This window comes from Sodiomyces alkalinus, assembly GCF_003711515.1.
Source record: "Sodiomyces alkalinus F11 unplaced genomic scaffold SODALscaffold_1, whole genome shotgun sequence".
Lineage (NCBI taxonomy): Eukaryota > Fungi > Ascomycota > Sordariomycetes > Glomerellales > Plectosphaerellaceae > Sodiomyces > Sodiomyces alkalinus.
Window position 1 is genome coordinate 7370710 of NW_021167079.1, and position 18035 is coordinate 7388744.

The 18035-nt window shown below is 56.8% G+C and overlaps 7 protein-coding genes across 7 annotated transcripts; 3 read left to right on the top strand and 4 right to left on the bottom strand.

Annotated features, from left to right (window-relative positions):
* Window positions 1-380: 380 nt before the first annotated feature.
* SODALDRAFT_355999 (hypothetical protein) lies at window positions 381-1272 on the top strand (the record flags this gene model as incomplete). The annotated part of the gene is made up of 4 exons (XM_028613875.1): window positions 381-441; window positions 519-567; window positions 950-1136; window positions 1252-1272. 4 exons carry the CDS (start codon window positions 381-383, stop codon window positions 1270-1272), a joined length of 318 nt encoding a protein of 105 aa, XP_028471583.1.
* Window positions 1273-2269: 997 nt separating this feature from the next.
* On the top strand, window positions 2270-4019 carry SODALDRAFT_336979 (alpha-glucosides permease MPH2/3; the record flags this gene model as incomplete). Its single annotated transcript, XM_028612636.1, has 2 exons — window positions 2270-2501; window positions 2596-4019. 2 exons carry the CDS (start codon window positions 2270-2272, stop codon window positions 4017-4019), a joined length of 1656 nt encoding a protein of 551 aa, XP_028471584.1.
* A 257-nt stretch (window positions 4020-4276) lies between these two features.
* On the bottom strand, window positions 4277-6220 carry SODALDRAFT_336980 (FAD binding domain-containing protein; the record flags this gene model as incomplete). Its single annotated transcript, XM_028612637.1, has 6 exons — window positions 4277-4796; window positions 4881-5193; window positions 5274-5445; window positions 5539-5702; window positions 5786-6050; window positions 6143-6220. 6 exons carry the CDS (start codon window positions 6218-6220, stop codon window positions 4277-4279), a joined length of 1512 nt encoding a protein of 503 aa, XP_028471585.1.
* Window positions 6221-8212: 1992 nt separating this feature from the next.
* Window positions 8213-10005, top strand: SODALDRAFT_356003 (hypothetical protein; the record flags this gene model as incomplete). The annotated part of the gene is made up of 5 exons (XM_028613876.1): window positions 8213-8438; window positions 8539-8558; window positions 8650-8713; window positions 8833-8906; window positions 9085-10005. The coding sequence occupies 5 exons, from the start codon at window positions 8213-8215 to the stop codon at window positions 10003-10005; spliced, it is 1305 nt and encodes a 434-aa protein (XP_028471586.1).
* SODALDRAFT_306039 (HET-domain-containing protein) lies at window positions 9825-12648 on the bottom strand. Its single transcript, XM_028609030.1, has 2 exons — window positions 12111-12648; window positions 9825-12020 (listed from the first exon to the last, which is right to left on the bottom strand). Exons 1-2 carry the CDS (start codon window positions 12442-12444, stop codon window positions 10195-10197), a joined length of 2160 nt encoding a protein of 719 aa, XP_028471587.1. The 5' UTR covers window positions 12445-12648; the 3' UTR covers window positions 9825-10194.
* A 312-nt stretch (window positions 12649-12960) lies between these two features.
* Window positions 12961-14664, bottom strand: SODALDRAFT_336983 (putative MFS multidrug transporter; the record flags this gene model as incomplete). The annotated part of the gene is made up of 2 exons (XM_028612638.1): window positions 12961-14546; window positions 14601-14664. 2 exons carry the CDS (start codon window positions 14662-14664, stop codon window positions 12961-12963), a joined length of 1650 nt encoding a protein of 549 aa, XP_028471588.1.
* A 920-nt stretch (window positions 14665-15584) lies between these two features.
* Window positions 15585-17521, bottom strand: SODALDRAFT_267101 (MFS general substrate transporter; the record flags this gene model as incomplete). The annotated part of the gene is made up of 4 exons (XM_028607531.1): window positions 15585-15928; window positions 16008-16246; window positions 16346-17224; window positions 17313-17521. 4 exons carry the CDS (start codon window positions 17519-17521, stop codon window positions 15585-15587), a joined length of 1671 nt encoding a protein of 556 aa, XP_028471589.1.
* Between the last annotated feature and the right edge of the window lie 514 nt (window positions 17522-18035).

An 18035-nucleotide genomic window follows, 5' to 3' on the forward strand; every position in this document is an offset into this window, starting at 1 on the left:
GAGTGGTTGGAGTGGTTGGAGAGGAGGAAAAAAAAAAAGAAAAAAAAAAAAGAGACAAGACAAGAGGGGAACTTCACGCGAGATCGGACGACGCTTCGTTGAAGGGGCTCACTCACTTGTTCAGGCGGTTGTGGGGTAAAGGGTAAATGTGGAGGAGTGGAGATTCGGTACGTACAAGGTACAGTGTAGAATGCGGGTGGAAGGCGTGACGGACGGAGGGAGCGGAGTAGAAAGGTAAGGTACTGTAGAAAGGTAGAAAGAACAGCACAGAGCCGAGGGAAGAGGAAAATGCCTCTGGGTAGACGGTGGACCCAAGTTTTTAGGGCAAGATCAGACGGAGTCGTTGCTTCCATTATGCCGTTTCGCCCAAAGAAATCATGATGCATCGCCAATCCAGCGTCCCCATTGGTAGCATCCTGTACCGGTACCAAACCTCCCCCAGTCACCCGACACCTACCTTGGACATTTTCCTCCCTTCGATCTTGCCTTATTCAAGGCCATCATTTGGGTCGTCGTAGGTGGTGGTGGTGGTGGTTGTGGTGGTTGTGGCTATGGTTATGGTCACTGGTGACAAGGTCCCGTGGCTAGCTGTGGCTTCGGACAGATTCAGGGTGTATTCAGGCTAAAGGCATGGGAATTCGAGAGAATATCGCCCCCGTTGCCATGTTAAGAACATAACGACCAAAACGACCAAATTGAATTGATCGGAGCGAATTGTCCGAGCTTAATCGACTCAGGGACACGACCCTGTAATTAGCATAAATTGGGCCTTTAACTGAATCATGTCGGTGTCTGTCGGGATCGGACCGAATCGTTCGAGTTTGGTACTATGAAGAGCCAGGAAAGAAAAGAACGAGTGCGACTGCGACTGCGACGTCCCAACACGGAGGGGAGGAGATCGGGATGGGTAACGGCACGACTTAAATATTCCGCCATGCCGGCTCCTGAGTTCTTCACGAAACAATGCATCCGACTCATGGCTCCAGTATGAACATGTCAAAACCGCTGTAGTGGAGACAGGGGACGTCGGGCGTCGGACGTCGGATATCGGACACCGGCGACGCATGCATCAAGCATCCATTGCGATCAAGTGGGAGTTTTCCGACCCCGAGCGTCTCAGGGCGTCCCACTCCCGAGTACGTTGTACCGGGAGCATCGCGACAATTCAGAACATACGGACACGGACACGGACACGGACACGGACATGTACCTTTATGACACAGAGCCATACCCCGTGGTCATGGCGTCCAGCTCTCCTTCTCCCGACTATGAGGCAAACCAGGTAGTTACGGATACCTAGGTACCTACCTGTCTTTCGGGCTTCCCCTCATCCCTTCCTCATCCCTCTTTCCATTACCAAATCAAGTGCAAACAAGTCAAGAACCTACGCCACCTATCTGGAACGCTCCACTAAACCTTAACCTGCCCGCGTCTGCGTCTGCGTCTCCACTCACCCCAATCCCATACATAAGGTAGCTCATTAGCTCATTAGCTCATCTGCTCATCTCATGGCCAAACGGCCAATCCCACCTGTCGGGTACTTTGTACTTTGTACTTTGTACTTTGTATTTCGTACCTAAGGTAATTTCATGTCTCGCCCGTTCATCTCCAAACATCTTGCTGGAAAATCATCACCGCCTTGTCTCGCTCGCTCTCGACATTCAACTGTCACCGAACATATCCTATCCCGAACGTCAGACAATCGCTGGAAACTCCGTTGCGCTTATTCAGTCTCAGGCTATCGTCGCGTTGCGTTTGTAGTTTCAGCCATTTCATATCCCTCGTGTCCCCCGACTGTACGCCTTCAACAACGAACAGCCATTCGCTGCAATCAACACAGGCCGTTTCCTTTTCCTACAACGGTGCAGACTCATCTGACATACTTACCTTCTTTACCTCCCAACTCCGTCAAGTTGACGGCTCTTCGCGCCTTTCGGTGCGTCACGGCCTGTTCCGACTGCCACCAATGGCGTCCCCATCCTATGATGGCGGCGGAAACGGTGGTGACGGTGAAGCTGACCGGTCTCTCCCCGTTGCTCCCTCGGCCAATCCGTCTTCCAACGCCACCGACCCAGATGACGAGAATGCCGCCGTGCTATTCTCCGACACCGAAATCACTCCTCTCGCTTTGGGTCATATCACCATCGCGTCTCCGTCCCGTAACGCGCACGTTGACGGTGATCATGAAGGTACCGCTGCCGATGACGGTGCTGGTGGTCGAGGTGGTCGAGCTCCTCCTGTTGCCCCGTCTCCTAGTCGATCCCCCAACATGTCCGACCGAGACGACGAACATGCTGCGCTACTCTCCGACGAACTCCTTCCTCTCGCTTCTGGTCACGGCGACCACGGCGCGTCAGACTCCGACCCATACGCCATCGTCGAAAACCGGGTGAGGGCCGCCATGGCTGCCGAGCATGCCATGACGCCTCTGGAGGCCATCCGCGCCTATCCATCCGCCATTTTCTGGAGCTTGGTGGTCTCCATGTGTGTCATTATGGAAGGCACGTTTCCCCTTTTGTCTTGTTCAACGAATGACCGCTCCGACTCCCTGTCATGCCATGCTAACAATACATTGGATGCCTACACACCGTGCAGGTTATGACGCCATTCTCATCGGCAACTTCTTCGCCTACCCGGCCTTCGCCGAGAAATATGGCCAATTTATCGACGACAAAGGGCAGTGGCAGCTCTCCGCCGGCTGGCAGGCCACCCTCGGCAATGCCAGCACCATCGGATGCTTCGCCGGTGTCTTCCTCAACGGCTTCCTCGTCGACACCTTGGGCCAGAAGCGCGTCATTGTCGCCTCCCTCGCCCTTTTGGCCTGCTTCGTCTGCATGACCTTCTTCGCCGACAGCATCGTCGTCCTGATGTTTGGCCAGCTCTTCTGCGGCGTGCCCTGGGGCATCTTCGCCTCCTCCGCCCCGGCCTACGCCTCCGAGGTCCTCCCCATGTGCCTGCGCGTCTACCTGACCTCCTGGACGAACATGTGCTTCATCATCGGCCAGCTCATTGCCGCCGGTGTCCTCGCCGGCCTCGTTTCCCGCCCCGACGAGTGGGCCTACCGCATCCCCTTCGCCCTGCAGTGGATCTGGCCCGCCTTCCTCATCCCCCTCCTCCTCTTCGCTCCCGAGTCGCCCTGGCATCTGGTCCGGAAGGGCCGCATCGACGAAGCCGAGAGCTCCCTGCGCCGCCTGCAGAGCCGCTCGGCCAGGAACGTCAGCGTCGGCGCCACCCTGGCCAGCATTATCCACACCAACGAGCAGGAGAAGAAGATCACCGCCGGAACCCGCTACAGGGACTGCTTCCACGTCATAGAATCCCGCCGGACCGAAATTGCCTGTGTCGCCTTTGCCGGCCAGGTGCTCTCCGGCTCCGCCTTCGCCTACAACTCGACCTACTTCTTCCAACAGGTCGGCCTGAGCACGGATCAGATCTACCTGCTCAACATTGGCGGCACCGCCATGTCTCTGGTCGGCACCCTCGTCAACTGGTTCGCCCTCATGCCCTACTTCGGCCGACGCCGCATCTACATGAGCGGCCTGTTCGCCATGAGCGGCATCCTTTTCCTGGTCGGTTTCCTCAACATATGGAACCGGCACCCCGCCATTGGCATGATCCAGGCCTTCCTCACCCTCGTCTGGACCTTCACCTTCCAGCTCTCCCTCGGCCAGCTCGGATGGTCCATCCCCGCCGAGGTCAGCTCCACCCGCCTGCGCCAGAAGACCATCTGCCTGGCCCGCAGCGCCTACTACAGCGTGCTCATCTTCTCCAACGCCCTGCAGCCCTACTTTATGAACCCGCAGCAGCTCGACCTCAAGGGCTATGCCGGTTTCTTCTGGGGCACCACGGCCGCCGCCGTCCTGCTCTGGGCCTTTTTCCGCCTTCCCGAGACCAAGGGCCGGACCTATCAGGAACTGGACTGGCTCTTTTCCAACAAGACGCCCACGAGGGACTTTGAAACGGCCGAGGTGGCCCTTTTTGACGATGGCGATAAGGTGCCGTCATTGCGCGTCCATTAATCCCAGGTTTCAAACACGCACGAGTCACGCGAGTCATTGTGAAGCGATTTCTTCTTCCTTTTTTTTTTCTTCTTTTTTTCCGTTTCTAGCGTCAGGGTTATAATTTCGGCGTCAGGAATGCAAGTGAGCCCGTCCGTTAAACAAAACGTGTTCGGGGCATGCATATCTTATAATATGGGTACAGATTATAGTACAACAAGACATAAAAAAGGGCCCGGAGGGCAACGAATGAATAGACACGACGACTCATGTCGTGCTCAGTCCAAGCAGGTATCTTCTTCAGCAGGAATCTTGAATCCCGTCTTGCGAAGCTTTTGAAAGACACCGCTCGGGTCAAACTTGTCGGACACCTCTCGCAGGAACCGCACATTCTCCTCGCCGTACGTCGCAATGGGATCCTGGTCGGCGAAGGCATAGTTGAGGTAGTCCCAGTTGCTGTTGACGCCGAGCTGGGTGGCCCGGGCGTTGATGGCGTCGCGGTAGTCCATGACCAGGGGGAGGAGGATGTCCTGGTTCTCCTCGGTGTCGACGGTGAAGACGATGAGCCACATCAGGGCAGGGCCGTCGGCGACGACGGCCTCGAGGCCGAGGACGTTGCCGCCGTTGGCGGCGCCGTGGCGGACGATGGATTCGGTGACGGGCTGGAACTGGATGAGGATGTTGAACAGGGCGTCCGGGGCGGCGGCGGTCATGGAGGCGACGTATTCCTTGTGCTTCTCGTCGATGAAGGCCATGATGTCCAAGTCGGACTTGGTCATGCCGACTAGCCAGCTCGCACTGAAGATTTTTGTCAGCACGCGCTTCTCCCTCGAACGGTTGGTTCATGGTCACAACAGGGGAGGGGGGGTCATTTCTACGCACTATAGACCCAGGGGCGTGGGACCAGTAAATTCGGGGACGAGCTCGGCAATGGCGCCGACGCGGAGGGTGGAGTCGACGGTGTCGATGGCGCTGTACTCGTCGAAAGCCGGCGGGGCCTCGAGGGCGTCGGTGTTGGTGAGGATGGAGCGGAGGGTGAACTCGGCGCCGTCGTAGTTGAGGGCCACGATGTTGGCGCTGGCGGGGTCGCTGGCCATGTTGTCGACGAAGCGGAGGTAGGCCCGGAAGACGTCGTCGCGCTTGCTCTGGTCGTAGGTGGCGAAGCCTCCCCACATCTGGGTCGATTCCACCACGGCTGGTCTGGTCAGTGTCTTGTCTTGTGTCTTGACGAGTTGTCGAGTTGAGATGCCATGCTGTTTCGATGGAACAACCTACCCTGGTCAATCCGAGTGACAAAGCCAAAGTTGCCGGAGCCGCCCTTGAGGGCCTTCCAGAGGTCCGGGTTCTCCTGGGCATTGGCGTTGACGACCTCGCCGCTGGCCAACACGACTTCAAAGTTGACGACGTTGTCGCAGGCGAAACCGCGGGAGTTGGTGTGGAAGGAATACTACGGTTGGACGTCAGCCAGGACCTCGGAAAGTCTTATAGGGGATGGTGAGAAAAAGCCAGGGGTTCTTGAAAAGGGCACGACGCTGCTTACGCCACCGCCGGTAGTGAAGCCGCCGACACCGACGACAGATGCACGACCGCCGACAGCGGTTACGCCGTACGGGTCGAGTACGGTGTAGGCTTCTCCCCAGTTGGAGCCGGGCTGGATGGAGACAATCTTGTTCTCGGCATCGTAGGTTGTGCCGTTGAGGTATGCTGCCGCTTTGGTCAACGGTGGATCACTGGATCCTGAAGGAGTGAAGCTGTCAGGGTCATCACGGGTGGTGTAATGAACTTACCAAAGTCAACGGTAACGCCAATATCGACGCCGTTGGACCCCCGAAAGGCAGAGTGCGCGCCACTCCTCATGCCAAAGGGACACGAGTGGCTCGAGAAGATCTCGGCGATCTTGGACACGTCGGCGGTGCTGGTGGGCAGGACCATGCACCAGGGGGACAGGGCGGCGTTGGCCGAGTAGTACGACGCCAGACGGGTTTCATAGAGCTGGTCGTCGGCGAAGAGGACCTTGCCTTGGAGGGATTCCTCGGCGACTAGGTATCGACACTGGGACGCTCGGTGTTAGCTGACTAACTGACGACAGTCCAAAGGCCAAAGGGGAATGAATGGATGGATGGATGGATGGGGACAAGACATACGCAGTGACATTCTTCTCGGGTCGCCGCAACTCCTCGCAGCGCGAGCGCCAGGACGGACAGGCCTGTTGGGAACTTCATTGCTGACTTATTCTGTCTCGACGGAAGCGTCCTCGACCTGGGGTTGGAATTAATTTGGAGGAACGGACACGGTATGTCGGTTCTTTGATTGACGAACGAATTGACGTTTTGAAAGGAGGGCGGCGAGGGCGGCGAGGGCAAGAGATCGGCACTGAATGGGGGAATGATGTGCAATTTTGCATAGTTTTATGGGAAGGACGGCGGGTGCTCACTGCTCAGTCCCCCTCGGCGTGGTTTACAACGTGCTCTCGCTTCCGGTGAGTAGGTGGCTAGCTGCATGCCAGCGCCGCAGCCCACGAGCACGAGCAGGAGCAGGAGCACGAGGGTCGGCCTGGGGAATGGAGACGCTGTAATACTGGTTGGGTCCTTTTCATTTCGATCATGCAGGTGAGCGATTCCCGGATCTTTTCCTTTCCCCTTTCCCCTTTCCCTTGTAGAAATCGGCATCATCCGGACGAAGGAGGTGTCGTTCGTACAAAGGATTGTCGGGGGTCGTTGGTCAGCGAGAGTGGAAGGCCAAAGGCCAAGGGCCAAGGGCCAAGGTGAGCCAAGGATGACTGGGTTAGGACGCACGGCACAGCGCACAGCTACCAACATGAATACATACTTACGACCTCGGTATTAGTGGCGGACGGCGATTTTTGATGCGATGGCCCGATGATCCCAGAGTATGCGGGTATTTGCTGTTGGTAGGAAGTAGATGAGCCCATGGGGGGAGGTCAAGGACGAGGGTTCAAGGACGAGGGGATCCAGGATCAAGGGCTTATATTATAGATATGATTCAAGCCGTGCCGCGAACATAAGGGCTCGGAAGATAACGGGCTGGCCCCAGCTACCGTTGCATGGTCCCGTCACCCCTGACCCCTGGACAGCATAGGTAATGCCTTATAGCCCCCCACGTCAACTACCGACCTTGCCCTTCCCTACTTTGCACCTTTCCTTTTCCGAACGAACTTACGCGAAGAGAAACGCCCCCCCGGAGTCGGAATTAATGAACCGAAGTCCACTTTTGGTCGCCTAGCGGGCCAAGACTCGACGGCGCCCACTCCGGCACTCCGGTCTCCCCTAGACTATCCTTTTTTCCTCAGCTTCAACTAGGTTCCCTGGACTTCCCTCGAGGGCGCTGGGGGAGGGGATTTTCCACCATGTAACTTGTAGGGTTGTCATGTCAGTTGGCGCTACAAAGTAAGAGACGTGACTGTTGGTGGGAACATGAAGGGAACGGGCCGAATGGGAGGCGTCCGAGGGGATGTCTGGAGTCTGGACTATATCTTCGTCTCGGTTATTCCACCAATTCTTCACGACATGGACTCAAGGAAAGCTGTTGGGCTGGTAACACGAACACTACACTGTCCCGTCGCCGAACCCCCGGGACGCCAATTATTGCCTGAAATTGCACATTATAACGATCGGTGGTTGATCCCTGACCGACTGAAAACAGACGAAGACACTTTTTTTTCTTTTCTTTCTTTTCCTTCCTTTTCTTCTACAATGTTTCTACTTACCGAGACGGCAGAGGTGGTTCGTGCCTTGGCAAAGGTGCAAGTTGAGGCCAAAGTCCCTCACCTCCCTCTCCCTCTCCCTGGCCTTGGTGTTCCCCTGTTCCCCTTACCTACTATACTCCTTACTCCGTGCATGACGATCTGTAGTCGGTGTGCTGGGTATCCCACACCTCCAAGACCACCTCTATCTACTCAGTACTTCGTGTGGTCCATACTCACGTACAACAGAATATGATCCGCGCTCTGTCTTAGACCTCCCCCATCTCTTATCCGTTCTACCCTGTCCTGTCTGTTGTCTGTGCTTGTATTCGGTCGCCTGGTGCCTCCTGCACTCCTGTCCCGAAGTTGTGGGGGAGTTGGTAAAAGACTTGGGAGCCTCTGAAAATCTCGAGCCTTCATCTTTCTTCTGCTTCTGCTTCTGCTTCTCGTCCTCGTCCTCGTTCTCGTCCTCGTCATACTCCTTCTTTGAGAACACCTCTCCATCTGGACCATGTCTGACACTGGCTTGTCTGAAAATGGATTTCCCCTCACCAACGGCGTCGAGACGCTGCTCCCGCCGCCGGAAGGCTACGTGGTCGACTTTGATAACCCGAGACAGCAGTATGCGCTCGAACACTACATCATCTTTGGTGTCTTTGGGCCTATTGCTTTGATTGCCTTGTTGCAGAGGTATTACACCAAGATATGGCTGTCCAAGGGGCTACAGGCTGATGATGGTATGATTGTTCTTGTCTTCGCGGTGTTGTTGAAGCACATCATCAAATGCTTCCTGATGTAATGTGTCAACTAACGTCTGGTTTGTGTTTCTTTCTTTAGCGTTCATGTTTCTCGCATGGGTGAGTCCCCTATTCCCGTCGTCTTACTATTGGAGTTGTTGGAGAGCGTGATGTGGTCTTGGGAGTCTCTAGCCTTTACCCCTGACCACAGTCCACCGCCTACCGTCCTCGACACCACGACAGTTGTCGAGTTCTGTCCTCCAAACTAACCACGAGTGTGAATTCCAGGCTGCTTCTATAGTAACACAATCGATCCTTGTCTGTAGGCTGCACCAGACTCTGAACCCGGGACCTCAGTAGCCACACCGAGGCAAAGCTAACAGATGCTGCACAGATTCCGTCTCACAAGGAGGCATGTGTGCCCACGCTTGGGAGATGCCGTTGTCCCGATTTGAAGAATACTCGGTGGTACGTGTAACGTCTCGTCTACAGAGCTGTGCTTCTGTCCAAGTGGAACAAAACAAAGTAAAATCTGACGTAAAGGGGACAAGTGCAGACAACCTACATCGCGGCCCCCGTCTTTATGCTCTGCAACGGCTTCACCAAACTGTCTCTCCTGACCTTCTACCTCTAACTCTCGCCACAGAAATGGTTCCGCATAGCCGTCTGGGTCAGCATCGTCATCGTCGCCCTGTACACCGCCGTCCTCACCCTCCTGATGATCTTCCACTGCAACCCCGTCCAGAAAGCCTTCAACTTCCGGCACCAGGGGGGTTCCTGCTTGAACGTGGCCGTCCTGTACATTGCCACCGCCGTCTCCAACATCCTCACCGACGTTTTGCTGTTTATTTTGCCTATACCCATGGTTCTTCATCTTCGGATGAGTTGGGCGCAGAAAGTCGGAGCCATTATCATCTTTGGGATCGGCTCTATGTATGTGGACATCGGCGAGAAGGCTGGGGATATTTCATATCACCACGAAGACCAAAGACTGACATTCTGCAGGACCGTCGCCACATCCATCGTTCGACTCGTCTACCTCCCCCCCATCCTAGTGAGCAACGACCCCTCCTGGGACGCCGCCTTCGCGAACCTATGGACCTTCCTCGAAGCCAACCTCTTCATCATCTGCGGCTCGATGCCCACCCTGCGCAAGTTCTTCAAGCACTTCGCCCCGCGCCTCATGGGCCAGTCCTCCTCCAGCCCGTCCTACGGCGGCTACGGCGGCGGGAATGGCTATGGCTACGCCAGCCGCCTCTCCGCCGCCACCCAGAGCCGCATCCGCAAGGGCCGGAAGCAGTACGAGCCGTTCCCCGAGAGTAGTATCGAGAATGACATGCATCTTGATACCATGCCCCGCACCAGGCCTGGGTCGGATCCGGAGTTGGAGGAGGAGGAGCAGCAGCAGCGGCGGCGGCGGCGGCGGCGGCATGCGGGTGCCGTGTCGGTTAGTGTCCAGGGGGGCAAGGAGGCGACGGTGCAGGGGTTTGGGGATGATCACAGCGAGAGGGCTATTTTGCAGACCAAGTCTTTTGTGGTGCGTTATGAGGATGGGAGGCCTACGTGAGTGAAATAGACGCATAGTTGTAGCGATACTATATTCAACTCTTAGCAGCCAGTTGAGATCAGGGGATCCTTATGTTACATGTATGTGTTGTGCTGTCAGCCCCTATTTCAGTCGACTTCCCGAACTGCATCAACGACAGCCACGACAGCCAAGACTGCACATCTGTTGAACCAGGCGCCTCAAATCCATCTAGGCGATCTTTAGTGTGGTAGTCTCCCCTTGCAAGACCCCCTCCAGCCATCTCTGCCTCTTCTCATCTTTCATTCCGCCCGGGGTGAATACAGGCCCATGATCGTTCTCGTCAAAAAAATCATCGCTGTCACTATCCCAGCCACCGCTCCCCCAGCGCCGAATTCGTCTTGCGGCGCGGTACCCTTGAACGTATCCAATTCTCCGAAACGGTGTCTTCATGTTTACACCAGATGATCTCGATCCGTCTGGCTGGCCACTGCTGATTAGATTCTGATCCCCCCCCCCCCTGAGCAGCAGACCAAAAGGGCCATTTCCTTTTGCGCTTGAACCGAAAATCAAGCCGTAATGACATGATGCCTTGGCCAGATCCTCAATGTCCTCCGTCATGTTGAGTACGTCCCGAACTACCGTGAGTCCGATGTCCGGGGTCGCGTTCGCCATATTGTGTGACCACGGGGTTCCTAGGTCTACTTTGATCAGATGGCCTCGGATAGACAGAACGGGCGAAGTGCGTAGTCCTTCTGCAGAGACTCCGACGTCCAGGACAGAGAGTCCGGGGTCCATTTCCGCCCCAGACTTGATGTGATACGTTATACTCCCCGTGACGGAAGCCCAGGACCACGTCGGCGCACCGCCACCCACAATGCGGCGACTCGTCTTGCCGAGGGCATTTACAGAGACCGCCCAGAGAAGGTCATCTCGCAAGCTGTTCCGCCACAGGCCAGCCACATACCGATCATTGCGTCTCAGCGTCTCGGCAGCCTGCGCGAGGCCGGCAATGGCGGGGAGCCGATCCGTCTGGACGGTGAGGTCGAGCTGCGTATAGGCCGGGATGATATCGACCCTCCAGCTGCTCTCGGCGGAGGACACATTCCCATTCCTGTTCGCATTGGAATCTGCATCGCCCTCGTTATGGGGAGGCTGCAGGAAGTGCTTCATGACGCTCCTGGTGCGCAGCGTGCGGAGGGACGTGGCCGAACACTCGCACTCGCAGACCGACCTGCACTCCCACGCCATTTCGTTCCTCGCAAAATGCAGCGTGCGCGGCGACAGGAGCCGCTCTTGGAAGACCCAGCCCCTGGTCGACAGCTTGCTGCGGCCCGAGTCGGCGTCGCTGTCTCTCCCGTCTTCGTCTTCGTCTTCGTTTCTCGACGTCCAGGTGTGGAAGGGCAGCTCTTCGGCCAGGAACCCCCTCTGTCGCACGTGCGCCACGCCGGGACCCGGAGCCCCCACGCTTTCCTTGTACGGGAGGGTGAATGTCGCGGGCACTTGCCGGGACGGGGCGTCGAGGAACCCTGCCGCGCTGTCGGCTGCCGCGTCGGCCGATATCGTGACGTGGGCGTTGGCGTAGACCTGGGCCATCCGGGACGCCTCGCGCTGCCAGTCCTCGGGCGAGTCTTGGACGATGCAGAGCGAGTCTATCCAGATGTACTCGATGCGCAGAGCCCTGGCAACTTTGATGGCGTCGAGGAAGGTCCGGGGGAGTTGGTCGGTGGGCAACGAGACGGTGTACAGGTGGAGGTTGTCTGTTGTGGTCATGGTCGGGGTGCTGCCGCCCCAGCAGTGGCTGAGGGCGGCGTAGTGGGCTCGCTGGCCGGGTGAGGATAGTACGAGTCGGGGTGCGGTGGAGTGGTGGTCGCCGACGAAGACTACGCGGGTTGGCAGTTCTGGGATGCTGACGGGGGGGCAGTTCTTGTGTTTTCCCTTTGTGTTGACGCACATGTCGAGCCATTCGCGGGCCAGGGAGACACAGTTATCTGACAAGCCGTGCTCGGAAATGTGGTATCCTCTGCCGATGAGCTTCCAGGGCGTGGGCTTGTCATCTGTTGTTTTGTTCACTCGGAGTCAGACCAAGAACAGCCCCTGAGACCGTGGGCGAGGCCCTATATACGGGATAGATCAAGGGTGCTTACCGTTGGTGATGTATAACTGTAGCGTCTGGACAGTCTTGCCCCACGCAACACGATCAGGATAGACGTGAATAACCAATGGATCCCAGTAGGTTAGAGGTCTGCCTTCGAGCCGCATCGACCGGTAGGCCATGTCAGGTCTCTGTGTTGGTGGCTTCATGCCGGTGCAGACGGCTTGCCATAACAAGAGGCAGGCAGAACATGGGGATGTGCTGGTTGCCGATGCTCGGAGCTCGGACAAGGGTATACGGAGACCATTGTCGACGTAGTCGTCTTTGAGAAGAAGGGACAGACAGGTTGGGCAGGCGTTGTTCGTCGTCTGGGACAAGAGCGGCATTGTTGAGCTGTCAGGAGAAGTGAGGGGAAGTCAGGGGGAGTCAGGACTCAGGACTCAGGGGCTCAGGGGCTTGGGGATGCAGGTCTCAAGCAGTTCAAGATTAAATAAGGGACCAGCTGACGATTCAGGCTTTTCAGTCTGTTGGTTTGTGTTAGTTGCTACGGCTTGAGGGTATGAGAGCGTATAATGTATATGAAGGAGAGGTGTCAACGGTCGCACAAGTGAGGCGGAGCATCATCAGGTGGTCAGCTGCTGCAGCTAACAGCGCCCCTATTCTCTGTAGGTCATCCCCTCCTATAACAGGCAGACCACAGACTCGCTCGGTCTTCCAATTAGGACTCGCCGCTCATTAGTGGCTTCATGTTTCATTCATTCTCCATAAAATCGCTCATTATGGCATCTTTTGTGCGGCCTCTCGAAACTCCTTGCCAGGCGCTTGCTCATGCGGTGCTCATAGAAAAAGAAAAAAAAAAGAAAAGAAAAAAACCACTGATGGATTCCTCCTCTTCCAATGAGTTAGTTCCCCAGACCACTTGCCTCTCCCTCCTCGGCCTCTCGAGCCGCCTTGTCATGCTCTTCCAGGCTCTTCTTCCTCTCCTTCTCCTCATGCTCCTCCTCCCATTCCTCCCACTGAGCAACGCCATACTCCATCGGACCCGTCTCCTCATTCCGCTCGTCCCTCTCCTCATCATCTGTAGGCGCGTACTTGCTCTTGACCCGGATCTGCTTCCCGTACTTGAGGAACACAAACGGAACGACAGCCAGCAAAGCAGCAACACCACCAATGAGAGAACCACCACCACCAACCCCCAGCGTCTCGAACATGGCCCTGGTGAACAGCGGGGCCGAAGCACTCCCCAGCAGCCGCGCAAAAGTATTCGCCGCCACAGCCGACGCCGCAAAGTGAAGGTACGAGTCGACGATATAGTTGAGGTAGGCCACGAAAATGAGCATCAGCGACATGGAGAGGAACCCCCCCGCCACGGCGGGGATGGCCCAGGGGGCCGCGTTGTACTGCGCCGTCCAGGCCAGCCAAAACATGGCGACGGGGAACCCCACGCCGCCGACGGCAGCCAGCAGGAGCCGGTCCTCGGGTTCCAGGCGGACGTTCTTCTCCACTAGCTTGCGCCGGCGGCGCGTGTCCATGAAGATGAGGATCGTGCCGGGGACGGCGCCCGCGATGGTCCCGATCAGGGGTAGTTGGCCCGCGCCCGCGTCCCAGCCGCGCATGTCCTGGAAGACGATGGGGTAGATGCTGAAGAGCATGTACTGCAGCATGAAGACGACGCCGAGGTAGATGGCGCAGACCAGGGAGACCAAGTCGGCGAAGAGGTACCACGGCCGCGTGAAGGCCACCTTGTAGATCTCCGTCAGCGTAGGCCTATCCACGTCCGCGTCGGCCTGGGCGTGCTCGTATTCCGGGTTGCCTGATTCGCGTGCCTTCTTCGCCATCTTCCTCAGGATGGTGGACGCGTGCGTCTCGGGGATGCTGAAGAGGAACGGCACGGTCGCGGCCCCGAAGGCGAGGATGATGTAGAAAACCCACCGCCAGGAATCCAACCGCAGCTGCACGTACCCGCCGACAATGGGGCCCAGGGACGGTCCCATCCACATGATGAACGAGAAGATGGCCATGGCGTTGCCCCGGTCGATGGGATCCCAGAGGTCGGCCAGCATGGCGGGGGCGTTGCTCAGCGTGGCCGAGATGAACGTACCCGCCAGGAACCGGCCCACGAGTAAAGCGCCAAAGTTGGGGGAGAAGGCGCAGAGGAGGTTGAAGGCCTGAAAGACGAAGAAGGTCACGTAGAAAATGCGCGACCGGCCGAAGAACTCGGATACGGGCGCCCAGATGAAGGGACCCGCGCAGTAGCCTAGCACGTAGAGCGTGATGGTCAGGCTGGCGGCGACTTCGGAGACGCTGAAGTCTTCAGAGAGGGAGGGGAGGCAGCCGGAGGTAATGCTGGCTGCTAGGTTGCCGTTGAGGACGAGGAGGACGGTGCAGAGTGTGATGTACCACCTCCGGAGGGAGGACCAGTTCAGGGGGTCCCTTGCGTCGCCGGGTTTGAAGTCGACATGGCCTTGTTTGTTGAGATACACCGGTTCTTGGGCTTGTAGTGAGTCTGACTTGGACTTTTGCGTATCTGACCTCTTTTGACGGTTGAAAATGTGCATCAGGGTGGCGAGGGGGCTTTCGGGAGGCTTTCTTCGGTCGAGACGCATCTTAATGTGATGTGATGCCAAACTTGGTAGTGGTCCCCTGCCTTTTCCAGTCTTGGTGTCTTTTGGAACTCTCAAGGGGGTGCACTTAGAGACAAGCCAAGGTGAAGATGGGTTTGCTCGTGGGTTTGGTTTTGATCGGTTGTCGGACATCTGACTTCTTAGAAGTGAGAAGTGGTTTAAGGGGGATTTTATATCTATAGACAACACGGTCTTAAGGGCATCAACTCAGCTGAGAGCACAAGCTTTTCACTTGCCATCTTCGCCATCTACCCAGATGATGGCAATGATGATACACGTAGCAAGATGGTCAGTCCCATAATTAGTGGAAACTCTTTCGTTGCCGCCGTGTGAACTGGGTCAACTGGGTCCGTTGGAGGTTCCAAGCCTCCATCGTCCGGACAAGACGACGAAGGAAAAGCTCCGAATCTCCATCCAACCGAATCAAATCTCCATCAAAACCCCCATCAAACCCCCATTACATCTCCATCGAGATGTTCCCAATGTGGTGTTAAAGTGGCCCACCGACGTCATATCAGGATCCCGACTTTCTGATTAGCAAGATGGAAAAGTCGGGAGAGAGAGTCGGAGACCCATCAGGCTGACATTTCGGAGCGAATCCTCCTGAGGACCAAGACTTTCAGGCGAGATTCTTTCATGGTGGCTTCAAATCACTTACACCAACACCGTGTTACTGTATTCCAACGTCCCCGACTCGCAACCTTTTTTCGACGTCTCCCGAACGAACAACGATTATTTTTCACTTTTTATTTCGTCCTCGAACATCCCGTCATCTCCTTTCTCTTGTCTCTTTTCTTATTGATTGATTTATTAATTTATTGCAACTATAACGCGGGTATCTTTCATCGCCACCGAGGCATTCTTCTACACTCAACTAACGTAACAACTCTCAACTCACAAACTCAGCCCTCCTTCTCACCCACCACCACATCTTCCGTCACAATATCGTGATCAAACTCCGGGTTAACCCAATCGGGCTCCCCGTTCTTCTCGCGCAGCCGACCCCCATACACATGCACGAGAGCAAATATGGGGACGCAAAAGACGATGGTGATGATGGCATGCCCCGCCATGGTCCAGGTGAAGCCGACGTTGTCGAGCCAGGGAAGGATGAAGAAGGGATCGACAAAGGCGGAGAGGTTGAGGGAAAAGGCGTAAAACACGATGACCGCCATGCTTTGGAGGGGGTAGGCGTCCACGATGTACGAGCACACTGCGGTGTTGCCCATTTGGATGCCCGCGCCGACTGACCGTGTTAGTCGGGGCTTCAAGAAAGAAAGAAAGAAAGAAAGAAAGAAAGAAAGACGGGAAATAATAAGACGTACACAGAGCAAAGGCGACTTGGCCCACCATCCAGTGATGCCCCTTATCCACGCTGACACCCCACAGGATCAGCCCGACTGCCGTGAGGATCGCCGCCGGGTAGGCCAGCCAGAGCCGCATTTCGGGCGTCTTGACACCGCCGTTGCGCTTGGCCAGCCTGATCACGAGCCTGTCACTCAGAGTACCAGAGCAGAGCACTTCGGAGATGAGGGTACCGACGATGAGGCCGATGAAGAGGAGGCTAAAGATAGCACACGGGGGTTAGTTGACGTGTTCATGTGTTGACGTGTTCATGTGTTGACGTGTTCATGTGCGTATCCATGGAGATATAAAGACTCACCCCTGAGACTGCGGCGAAAAGTCACCGTAGGCGACAGGCACCAGCGTGATGACCGACAACACCCACCAGTACCACGCAAAGCAGTAGGTGCCCACGGTCAAGGGAACGACGGCATACTTGAACGTCTTGACGAACCGCACCACCGTATCCCAAGGCTTAGGATGCTTCATCCCGGGGAGGGGCGTGCCATGGACGAACCTCAGGGTCTTCGTTCTCCTCACGTCGGCCCCCACATCCACCAACCCCTTTTCGTGATCGTCCACCGCCTCGGGCAGCATCTCATCCGTAGCCGACCCCCCCTTCCGCCGCATGGCCGCACCGCCCCCACCACCGGCCCTCATCCGACTCAGCATCAAATCGCGCGGATACAGCGTCTCGGGGAGGAACAAAACCTCCGCCACAAGAATGGCCGCAAACAAAACCGCGCAATGCCACTGCAGCCACGCATGGCCGGCGTGCAGCACGAACCCGCCGACCAGCGGGCCCGCCAACAACCCCGTATCGATGGCGAGCACCCACAGCCCGACCTTCTGCCCGCGCTCGTGGGCGAAGAAAACGTCGTTGATGATGGCGAGCCCGACGGTCGCGGCGGGGCTGACGCCGAGCCCTTGGAAGAAGCGCGCGGCGGCGTAGCTGGCGTAGGTGGGGGCCACGGCGGCGCCGGCGGTCGAGGCGAGGGCGATGGCGGTGCCGAGGAGGAAGATGGGGCGGCGGCCGAGGATGTCGGCGAGGGAGGACCAGAGGAGGGGGCCGAAGGCGAGGCCGAGCGCCGGGATGGCGACGGTCCAGTTGATTTCTTCGGCGGTGGCGGAGTAGTGGGCTTCGAGGTCGGGGAAGGAGGGGACGGTTGTGGTGGTGATGTAGGTGAACATGAAGTAGCTGCGTGTGTCTTTCTGTTAATATATAGAACATACTGTGGTGGTATGGGCTCCATGGGGTGCATCCGAGGATTCGGACAGCAACGTACAGGGACATGACAATGGCGAGGATGGTGTGCTTCTGGAGGGAGGACCAGCTCAAGGGATCCAGCGGGTCGCCCTGCACGGGCTGAGGATGAACAGCGAAGCCATCTTTGGTAAGAACGACTTCGGCGGTGGTGTGTGCTAGTGTTACTTGGCGGTCGTCATCGCCTGTCGGTTCGACGGCCTTGACCTTCTTGTCGGATAGTTCTGCCATGTGCCACGGGTCCCGGGATGGTCAAGCTGAGTTGTAAAGACAGAGGGGTTCGTTGGGTCGTGACGGATCAGGTAGGATTCAGCTTGAGGTCAACTGCTAGGTCGAATGAAGGATGTTGATAGGGAGACCAAGGAAGAAGGTGATATATGAAGACGCAAGGCCATCGACAACGACAAGGGTGAGCGAACATGCTGTATCTATAAGAACGACGAGGAGCTGCATCACGCAGATCCAACATCACTGATATGATATATCCGTTCTCCCGACACCTCGACATGGAAACGTAAATTACAAGACAGTGCAGGAAGCATATCACCTCACACCCACCACAGACTGCTCGACGCATACGGTATTGAGCGTCAGATCCCGGAACAATCCGCACTGACATGGAATCAGTGAATCAGTGCCATTGAGCATATCATGGCGCCCCGCCGTGAGGTCGAGGTAGTTCGCCTCCAAGATAACGGATGGCAAAGACAGCACAGATAACGAAAGAGAGCGGGAGTCTCGAGGT